This window comes from Harmonia axyridis, chromosome 2 (genome assembly GCF_914767665.1).
Source record: "Harmonia axyridis chromosome 2, icHarAxyr1.1, whole genome shotgun sequence".
Taxonomy (NCBI): domain Eukaryota; kingdom Metazoa; phylum Arthropoda; class Insecta; order Coleoptera; family Coccinellidae; genus Harmonia; species Harmonia axyridis.
Genome location: NC_059502.1, coordinates 29,151,707 through 29,162,016, shown reverse-complemented (window position 1 = coordinate 29,162,016; position 10,310 = coordinate 29,151,707). Strand labels below are relative to the sequence as shown.

Genomic DNA, 10,310 nt, shown 5'->3' with positions numbered 1-10,310 from the left:
TTGATGTTGTTTTATTGAAACAAGTCTGCACCTTGTTATGTTGAATTTTCCCAAAGAAAAAATGCCGAGGTATATTTCAATATTTTAGGATTATTATTAAGTTTAATGAAGCTTTTGTGAAATTTATATCGAGTTACATTGAAATTACTTCAAGATAAAATTTAGCATTTGGTTCAATACCACTAAGTCAATATTTCAAAAGAATTTATAAGTATAGACCATGAAGCAATGAATATTGTACTCCAACAATAACAGTTTATATAACATAATTCTAATGACGTCACAACCAATGTAAATATTCAATAAATGGTGACAATCAATTTGGTAGAACAATATTGAATCAAGACTGCATTTGCAGCTACATTTTTGGCTTTAGAGTAAATTTATGATATTTTTGATCATCATTTAAAAGATTTTCTGTATTTTGTAAATTCATAAAAAAAAATATTATTCAGAATTTAACTCAAATGCTAAATTTTATCTTGGGAAAATTTCACTGTAAACCAATATAAGAAGTAACAAAAATTCATTAACTATGAAATAGTACAAAAACATGACATTGAAATTGAATGAAACGAACTTATTTAGTTGTTTTGCTTACTATTCCTTGCTATCTTGCCATAAATTCAAGGTTATGAATGTTATCTATTGGCTATTGATCAGTTACAAATTGTTCAATTTTTAAGGTTTGAACTCTCACTAAACAGTAATTTGTTCAGGTTAGGTTAATAGAGTTCCATTCTTATTATAATTTATTCAGTAAGTTTTTCATTATTTCATCACATTTAGCCATATCAGCTCTATCTTGTGTTTTCAATGCTATTTTTCCCATTAATGCTTTGAAGACTTTTTTCTTTCCTGCCTTGTATGTATTGACAAGTGTTTCATTTTCTTTTATAACTTCTTCACACAATTTCCGAAGTTCTTCTAGATCAGTTATTTGAAATAAATTTTGTTCATGTACAATCTGAAAGTATTCAATATATAAATGGGATAAGTTTCAATTGTTTATGATGTACCTGTAAAGCATCCTTATTACATCCTTTGGATAAAACTTCGAATAAATAACGAACAGTATTTCTACTAATTTGCCTTGTATCCAGTAAATGTACCGAATCAGCTAAAAACATTATCCAATGAGTCCTGAAAATGAATAATTCATAGAATTGAAAATAATGCCTTATAATTATTCGTTAGTAAATCTTTATTTGTTAGTAGTGTTAAAAATAACTCTGAAAATATTTGGGAAAAATGTTTCTCTACAACTGTTACAGAATATAGCTCTTTTTATTTCGAATTTGATCACAAATGTTGATTTCATATGGATAAAATAATAATATCATCATAAATCACATCTCATATAACATATTACAGCAATTCCATGGTTTCTATGTGTATGATTTAATGAGCGTTCCAAAGCTCCTGAATATTTCTACAAATAGCTCCAATAATTTTTTTCCTCAAATGATTCACGAATGCTTTATAATTGAGAATAATAAATCAAAAAGATTTCAGATTTAGAACACAATAAGTCCCAAGCTTAAACACATTTTTTCTTGAAATTTTGACTTTATTCGTCCAATTCAATTGTGATACATGTAATTATTTAATACTTTTTCTGTAGAAAGATTCATCTTTGCTTTCGAAATAGGCTGTAACCTCGACAATCATTTCTTCATCAGAGCCGAATTCCTTTTCTAGAGCATTCTTTTGAGGTCAGCAAAATGACAGTACCATGGTTTCAATCGATTTGTGAAAGAATTTTTTTTTTTTTATATTTGAGGACGTTTTACCTTTGTCAAGCATTTGGAAATAACGATGAGTTGTTGCTTTTGATCAGTGGCAAATAAGCTTGGCACCCATTTCATGCAAAGTTTTCTCATGGATAAATGTTCACGCTAAATAGGGAATATACATTGTCTTCTGATATCTTTATAGCTGTCTCACGAAAGTCTCAATTTGAGATCACACAAAACTATTTCGTGGACTCTCTTGATGATTTCTGAAATTGCCTAATTCCGCCGACCAGAGCTTTCAGCAACGTCGATAGTTCTTTGACTGCGTTTGAATTCAGTACACTTCAAGTCAGTGCTTTGCTTGCACAGCATTTTTCCATAAAAAAAACAGTATTTTATCAATATATGAAACACGATTGTATCCATTTTTCAAACAACAACAAATATATTGTCAATTAACCTTGATATCTTGATCCACTATGTTTCAAAATTTCAGCACACATCTTTTAAATCATTTGATAATTTTTGTTGTCAGATTTAAAAAATCCATGTATTGTTATTTCAAACCATAAGAACCAAAATAAGTGTAGTTCTGGATTCCATATAATGTATAAAACAAGATTTGTTTGTTTTTTTGGTATAGTGCAGGGGGAGATGGCCCCCTGCAGTGCACCAAAGTAGATAAGAAGGAATTTATACTCACATTTCCTGAGGTTTTTTGTCAAAATCAGTAATAATTTTGGAGAATTCATATATAATAATATTAGCTAACAATGTAGGTTTGAGAGATTTAATCTTCAGAGTTTCTTCAAATAATTCCAATAGAACATCATCATTCTGAAAAAAATATCGAATTATTATAAATAACTATAAGATTTCTTCAAAATCTACTACAATCAGAATCAATTAAATATACTCATTTATTGAGGTCAACTGGGAATAGCATAGGCAACCAGGGTTAGCCACTAAATTTGTACACATCTACACAAATACCTCAATTTTTTCATGTATGTAAGCTCACTTGAAAGTTAATCTTAGATTCTGTTAGTGGTTTGTTTTTTAAATATTGTTTTTAATTTATTTTTATTGGTTTTAATTTTTCCAAATTTTTTGTACTAAATCTGATGATTTACCGGAGAAACACATAATAATCAATCCTAGTCGTTAGCCAATATACAGATTCAAAGATTTACAAGACAACCAACACTAAATTTTGTCCCACTCAGTAATAATTTTCTCTATGAGTAAGACAATGTTAAATTCTAAAAAAAAAAATTTTGAGTTGGACTCAGAAATATAAACTACATCTAGTTGAATTCTCAATTATTATTCTCTAATCATATTGAGCATGCATTGATCCAAAAATGATTTGGGGAATCTTTATGTATTCACTGCATCAATGTTGTTTTTTTCAACAAAATATGATTTTCTCACCACTAAAAGTAATGCTTGATTTTCAGTCAATCCTAGCTCTTTGCTCAATCTAATCCTGATTTGGGCTGGTAATTCAGGTTGTATTTCTTTCAATGATTTCACATTTACAAGCCCGGGAATCAAGTTTCCAAAAGAAAGATATAGTGGAGGTAGGTTAGGCTCTGGCATGTAACGATAATCCTGCAAGATAAAGATGACCACCCAATTGCTGATGTTGATTTTATGGTAAAATTAGGGGAAAATCCACAGTTTGGCATCGTTGCTGGAAACATTTTTATGACACCATGGCACTGCTAACATGAACAGATTATAGTATAGATATAAACCAAAGATAAAGTGGTCATGGTGCTTTGTGGCTATATAAATACTTCTAGTCAAATTTTAAAATTGAGAATCATAAATTACATATTATCATCATTTAACTTTCTGTTTCCAAACTATGAAGTTACAATCATTCATTACAAGAGTCAACCCTCTATATTCAATTAATTGATCAGTTTTATAAACAAATCCATTTAACTACCTGTTTTTCTTCTTTGTCACGTAAAGGTAGTGTTGATTTACTGATAGCATCCCATGATCTAGTTTCATTAATTATATCATATCCTCTCTCTTTCATTTCAATTTGTCTATTGATTTCATATTTAATTGCAGATGCTACTCCCCTTACAGAACCAATATTTTTTATTTCTGTTCTTACACCTAGAGGTTCCTTTTCTCTATGTATAGAAACATTAGCATCAACTCTCAAGGCACCCTCTGAAATAATATTTTCCTAATGAAGCATGTTTATACATATAATAGAGAGAGAATACATATTTTTGGCTTATAAGGGGAAATATAAATTATCGAAATACTTCAAATAATTTTTCTCTATAGTATTAAAATTATAGATTCCATTTCAATGAAAGATATTTCAATTCATGTGAATGATTTTTGAGAGTATTACCTTCCATTTTACAGGAACAAGTTCCAATTCTTTTCAGTATTGCTATCAATTCTTTCACTAGGGCAGCAGCTTCTTCTCCATCAGTCAGATCAGGTTCAAAAACTAATTCCATCAATCCCATACCTGCACGATTCAAATCTATCAAGCTACGATCAGAATCATGCAAACTTTTACCACTGTCTTGCTCTAATTGCAATTGTTTGATTCTAACTTCTTTACTATAAGGAGACTTGTGAACTCCAGGTGTGTACACAAAAAAATGAAGATTTCCATATTGCGCTAGAGGGCTTCTTTGCTGAGTAATTTGATAACCAGCCTGAAAAACACTGAAGTTACACAATCATTGTCAATAAGTGGAGATAATGAGACAATTCAAACTCTACCCTTAAAAAATTTCATTTTACAGAATTTTTTCCATAATTACGTACTGGCATATCTCCATAAAAGTAATGTTTTCTATCGAACATAGAAACTAAATTAACATCACAATTCAATGCTAATGCAGTCATAACACCAGCTTCAACACAACGCTTATTTAATACAGGAAGAGTTCCTGGTAACGATGCATCCAAAAAAGAAACATTACTATTAACAGGTGATGAAAAGGCAGAAGAAGACGGAGAAAACAGTTTAGATTTTGAAATAATTTGTGCATGTACCTCCAAGCCGACAACGCTTCTCCATTTTCTACAAAATAATGATTTATTATACAAATAATTTTCCAATAATATTTATTTATTACTGAGTAGTTTTTGAGGAGTAATGTCGAATGGGGTTTTTAAAAAACCAGAGTTTCATCATTCCATTGAATTCATAACATACAAAATAAATGTGAAATTCAAATAAATGACATAGAGTAAGTATATATAGAGGAGAAACTGAGGTACTAAACTCTGAAACAGTAATTTAGTTCCACCAACACCTTCCAGAGACCGCTCGCATCGCTGATTTTCTGTTTACCTCGAGAATTATTTACTTAACCTCAAAAATTTTCAGTTGATCCGTCGAACCTTATTTTTGGTAAGAGATTTATTATGTCGCAGTCAACTTTGAAATCCAACAAATATTGTGTTCCTAACTGTGGAGATGTATAGTAAACGTCATCGTTTTCGAATGAAGAGAAGCAGCCAACAATTTTCAAACTTTGGCTCGAAAAAGTTAGTTATCCATTGCTCAACTCTAAAACTCCTCAACAAATTTGTAAGAAGTGAAATTAGATAGCCTTAAAGGAATTTGACAACTGCTATCCCTGAATTATTTCTTCCTGGTGAGTTAAATTTTGTTATATTTTCTTCTGTGTAAAAGTTAAACGATAAGCGATTAAGTATAGTCCTCAAGGAGAAGTGCTAACCGTAGACGAATGTTTCAGCTGTCCATAAATATTATCTTTGTTTAAAAACTTACCCTCAATAGTAGTTTTGCATATGTATATATAAATATATATGATTGGCAAGAAAATTATTATTTACTTTTCTATTTATATTTCACAGGATCTTCAAATCAAGGGGAAGATGGAGAAGTTCATGACACTGAAGGAATACATCTCCAAAGTGATGTTGAGAGGGAAGTATCAACAGAGACTTTGAAGAATTTTAAGCACCCTCAGAAAACTTCAATAATATATAGAAAAAGGTTAACTGAAAATGAACGTTATCTATCAAAATGTCTGATTGATCAGAGTAGAAAACTGAGAATTATCCAAAAAAAGTTTCATCATACAAAGAGCGGCTAAAAAATGTAGAGAAACTTAATTCATCAGCAAATTTCAGTAGACTGATGAATTATGTTTCTCCAACAGCTTTTAATCGGGCACACTTTTGGAAGTAGTTGTGAGTTCCAACATTTTAAACAAATGGTATATTAAAGTTTTCAATTCTGATTGAGTCAATTAAGAACTATTTATTGCAATAAATTTGATGAAAATATAAGTACTTATGAATGTTTTGCTTCCTACAGATATCGAGGACAACAATTAATTGACACTAGAGGCTGTGGGCACTGCAGAGCTGATGATTTTTATGGATAAGCTGTTTGATAGCCTGAATATGCAATTGTGAAGGACACATTAAAAATTTGGCATACTAGAAATATTTAAAAAAATGTAAAATTTTAAATAGATGATTTTTTTATATGAATTTGTGTTTTCTCTGAACTTAAGCCTCTATTCTTGTCAAATATATTGGATGTGAAAGAACTCGTACAGGAATATAATGGTAATATAGCTCATTCAAAAAGAAATGCTTATTACCTTATTTTCGTACGTTGTTTATTTTCACATTCAAAATCTTGAATTGAATTGAAATATTTTCAATACAAAGCATTTCAAATTTTCGCGCGCTCATTTTATAATTTCACAAACAACCGCAAGAGGTCGCTGAAAGCAGTGTTAATTTTATCATGAGAGTTTCCATTCTATACCTTAGATTATTTACACCAAGATGGAGCAATCCCTTACTAGATGAACTGAATGTTTTGTTCCCATAATAAACACTGTTTGTTTACAAACAAAGTGTGTTGTCGTAAATAGAAGTCAGTGGCGTGGATCTAAAAATTTGTTAAGAATAGAAATAAATCCTTCAAAGGTTATCGAATCTTTAATTATTATTTCATTGGATGCATAATTAATGTCATTATTTTTATGAATTTTGTTAACCTTCCCGATGTTTTCATCTTATTCTAAATCATTGTTATACGCAGAATTTTTATAGTGCAGGCATATTTTCGATTCGAAAAAATATTCAATATGAAAAGAGATTTGAAATAGCAAATATGATATTCAAATATTGTTGTTCTGGTTTTAATAATTACAAATACCTATACAATTGAATGTTATATCATTATCAATGATTTTATTAACAATCCTATTATATCGAATACATCTATTCAGGTCACTTTTCAATAAGGCTGCATGGTAGGTTATTACCATACAAGATGATGCTGTATCTAAATTTGGATTTTAACACAGCTTGATATCTTGTTCTGAGGTGAGTCCAGATTTTTATTGGGGACCACCATGTTATTACAAATGGAGCTCATTTGACTGCAAAGGTTTGAAATTTAAGGGTATTACACCTGAATACTATGTTAAATTGAATAACAAAAATAACAATAAATTTATTGATCCAGTTCGACATGAAAATGTATTAGATAGGTCAGTTTTACATCAAGTGTGAAGTATAATCATATCAGTTCTCATTAATGCTGTAATAGGCCTTACTTACTTACTGAAACCTTGTCCATCCATTACCTGCACCTTTGAGAGCAAATGATATTATGAATGTATAGTTTTGTTCCACTATATAAGATAGATGATTGGAATTTTGTGAGTTTTGCAATGGAATGGACGGAGAATCAGTATTTATAGTGGAATAGCAATTGAAACTTGAAAGCCTGCATAATCAGGATTGATTATCAAGCAAGGATGTATTAATAACTTCCATAAAAAATAACATGTAACATAAAATAAATGATTTTTACAATAATGATTTGAAGAAATACGATAGGTAACTAAAATATACTGATAATCGATTCTTCAGAAATGTTTATAATAAAATAACTAAGAATCCATATCTACTACTGCTATAGTCCTTGGTAATTGAATCCAAACAGGATCGAAAAGTACACAATCAAAAAAGAGTGTTTTATACACCCTGATCACCCTAAAACTTAAAACTAACAATTGTAAAGATAAAAAAAAAACTTATTGATTCTGATACAAAATCAGATGTGTGAGCATGCTTCTTACTCGATTCACCACTTGATCGCTCATTTTTCTTGTCTCGTGGTGAATTCTTATAGTGAAATATCTTTTCAATATCAGTTTTATCAAAGGCAATTCATGACTTTCTAGAAACCCTTCATCAAATACATGATTGCCAAATGCATTCAAAACATCATCTGGTAAACAGACAATACAATTATGAATCAACTTATTGATTAAATTTTCAGACTTTGTACTCAAAATATTAGGGTTGTTAGAAATCATATATCTTATTGTTTTTTCTGCTTGTGTGCATATCTTAATGACAAATTTGGATGCCTTGAATAAATTGCCATACGTTTTTCTCGTAGAGAAGGTGTAAATTTCTGATTTTTTGATCCCCTTATGAGTCTATTTACCATATCTCTACTAGGACCTGGTAACGATGCCTGAAATATTGAAAATAATTACATTCCACAAATATATGCAAAGCTGAATCTTACTTACCTCTATATAATCTTGAGCATTATCGGATATAAGGTTCATTTCCCTCAAATTATTCAGTAGTCCTGAAATATCTGAAATTTTCTGTTGCAGTCTTCTGTTCTTCATCCTCAATGCTTTCAGTTTCTTTTTCTGTTCTGCAATTTTTCGTTTAGCAAGGGAGAAGGCAAATTTTCCTTGTTTTGGTGTCCTGAAATCTTCATCCCTTACATCACCAACAAAACATTTTCTTTTTCTTGGTCTTGGTACAGAACTTTTAGCTTCAGAACTGAAATAAGAAGGTTTTATATAATGAACCAGAATATATTTTGCAATATTATAAATATAAAATTAAGTAAAACTTACGTAGTTGGATGTGCTACTGTTAATACTTCCGAGGATACCAAGTTGCTTGACGATTCTGAAGCTGTCATAGTACCGGACAATTCTGAAACTGTCAAAGCACCAGAGGATTCTGTATCGGTCAAAAAAGCAGATAAATCTGAAGCGGTTAATGTATCAGATAAATCTGAAGCAGTCAATGTAGCAGATAAATCTGAAGTAGTCAGTGTAGCAGACAAATCACTAGCTGTTAAAGTTCTGGATAGTTCAGAATTACTCAGTTTTGAGGATTCCCTGACACTACCTAGCTTATTAGTATCTAATGGTTCTGGAGTCACAGGCCTTTCATCTGGAGATGTGCTACTGGAACTGAAATTAGAAATATTATATTTAGATGTTCATATTATCCAAATCAAATTTTAAAATAAGTTTACAATATGCTTATATTGAGAGCTAGGTATTCCTAGCTACGCCTATGGTAAATTATTATTTGTTGTGTTTACTTACCGATGTATGGATCGCCCGCAGTCTTTACTGGTGCTTTTTTTACATATCACACAGGAATTAACCATTTTTCAGCTTAATACAGCAAATAATTATTGTCCAACCTCGTTTTCACTACAAAAATCACTTGGTTAACTCAAAACGATGAGTTTGAACTTGTTGCACCTAAGCATCAGCTGTCAAAGAAGGCGGCCATAATGAAATTCATTCGCACGTCCAGGTCACGTGGTAGAAAGCCACCAATAGGGAGCTGCGGGAATGTGTTTTGATTTTGACGAAAATAATAAACATATTGCTATCTTATTTCGGCCACGTTTTCTCTCTCACTATGCTCTATCTTGGTGTAAATAATCTAAGTTCTATACATACTTGTTCTATGGAAGGTTGAACTTTGAAATTGAGGTTACATCAAAGATTAGTCTTTGGTTTCATATTGTCTACAGCATGTTTGGTCTACAGTCACTGGTGATAGGTTGAGATGGGGAAAGCGGTAGACATGACCAAAAAAAGAGGTAGATTCAAAAATATATCAGTACGGCCTTCGAACAAAAAATAAACTTATACGGTATGGTGGTAAATAATACTCAATAAAACTAAACAGCAAATTCAATTACTCGGATCCGAAAAACTGCTCAGGTTATTTGTACATTTTGTTGTTATCTAAGATATAATAACATTTCTAAGTCATTTTTCAAAGTAAACATTCACTGTCCTTATACTCTTTTGAATTCATTATATTAACAATAGTATTTGTGGATAAACATTTTTTAAAATATTCTTAATAAATTATAATATCAGAGCCATCTGCATTTTTTTCACCTTGAACATTTAACTAAAAAGATGATGTGGCAGGGCCGAGGCGAATAATTTTTGGGCTTGAAGCAAAAAATTTTTCGTCGACCTCAAAGAAAAGTGACATTTTACGTCCTAATTTCCGATTGAAAAATCGTCTCTTATTGAAAGCAAGTAGGTATTTTTCGTCCGCATACACTTTTCGTCCGCGAACTCTTTTTGTCCATTAAAGGGTTCGTAGGGGTTGAAAGTTGTTCATGAACAAAACTGTAATGGTCGACTTTCATTCGGTGACAAATTTCATTAGGTACCATAATCTCAAAGTAAATGAGACATGACAAAGTGCACATACTGAAAACCTCTTTGAACT

The 10,310-nt window shown here is 30.8% G+C and overlaps 2 protein-coding genes and 1 long non-coding RNA gene across 4 annotated transcripts; 1 reads left to right on the top strand and 2 right to left on the bottom strand.

Moving 5' to 3' along the window:
* Positions 1–739: 739 nt before the first annotated feature.
* Positions 740–4,966, bottom strand: LOC123674208 (glutamyl-tRNA(Gln) amidotransferase subunit B, mitochondrial). Of its 2 annotated transcripts, none has more exons than XM_045609123.1 (8): positions 4,862–4,966; positions 4,548–4,806; positions 4,120–4,435; positions 3,694–3,929; positions 3,171–3,350; positions 2,440–2,573; positions 1,020–1,143; positions 740–967 (listed from the first exon to the last, which is right to left on the bottom strand). In XM_045609123.1, exons 1-8 carry the CDS (start codon positions 4,918–4,920, stop codon positions 746–748), a joined length of 1,530 nt encoding a protein of 509 aa, XP_045465079.1. In that variant the 5' UTR covers positions 4,921–4,966; the 3' UTR covers positions 740–745. The 2 variants fall into 2 exon arrangements, with proteins under 2 accessions (XP_045465079.1, XP_045465080.1); XM_045609124.1 differs by having other exon boundaries at positions 4,779–4,806; positions 4,862–4,963.
* Positions 4,967–4,968: 2 nt separating this feature from the next.
* Positions 4,969–6,254, top strand: LOC123674210. Its single transcript, XR_006746609.1, has 4 exons — positions 4,969–5,139; positions 5,214–5,386; positions 5,610–5,751; positions 6,076–6,254. It is a non-coding gene; the product is annotated as an uncharacterized LOC123674210 (long non-coding RNA).
* Positions 6,255–8,109: 1,855 nt separating this feature from the next.
* Positions 8,110–9,502, bottom strand: LOC123673257. The gene is made up of 4 exons (XM_045607730.1): positions 9,152–9,502; positions 8,669–9,013; positions 8,327–8,591; positions 8,110–8,268 (listed from the first exon to the last, which is right to left on the bottom strand). The coding sequence occupies exons 1-4, from the start codon at positions 9,214–9,216 to the stop codon at positions 8,110–8,112; spliced, it is 834 nt and encodes a 277-aa protein (XP_045463686.1). The 5' UTR covers positions 9,217–9,502.
* Between the last annotated feature and the right edge of the window lie 808 nt (positions 9,503–10,310).

Bases quoted from the DNA above. Each gene is read 5' to 3' on its own strand.
- LOC123674208 (XM_045609123.1), bottom strand. From the start codon at position 4,920: ATGATGAAACTCTGGTTTTTTAAAAACCCCATTCGACATTACTCCTCA. The intron at 3,930-4,119 runs GTAATACTCTCA...ATATTATTTCAG, and splicing joins TTGTTCCTGTAAAATGGAAG to AGGGTGCCTTGAGAGTTGAT. The intron at 2,574-3,170 runs GTGAGAAAATCA...TATTTTTTTCAG, and splicing joins ATCAAGCATTACTTTTAGTG to AATGATGATGTTCTATTGGA.
- LOC123673257 (XM_045607730.1), bottom strand. From the start codon at position 9,216: ATGGTTAATTCCTGTGTGATATGTAAAAAAAGCACCAGTAAAGACTGC. The intron at 9,014-9,151 runs GTAAGTAAACAC...TTCTAATTTCAG, and splicing joins TGCGGGCGATCCATACATCG to TTCCAGTAGCACATCTCCAG. The intron at 8,592-8,668 runs GTAAGTTTTACT...TTCTTATTTCAG, and splicing joins ACAGTAGCACATCCAACTAC to TTCTGAAGCTAAAAGTTCTG.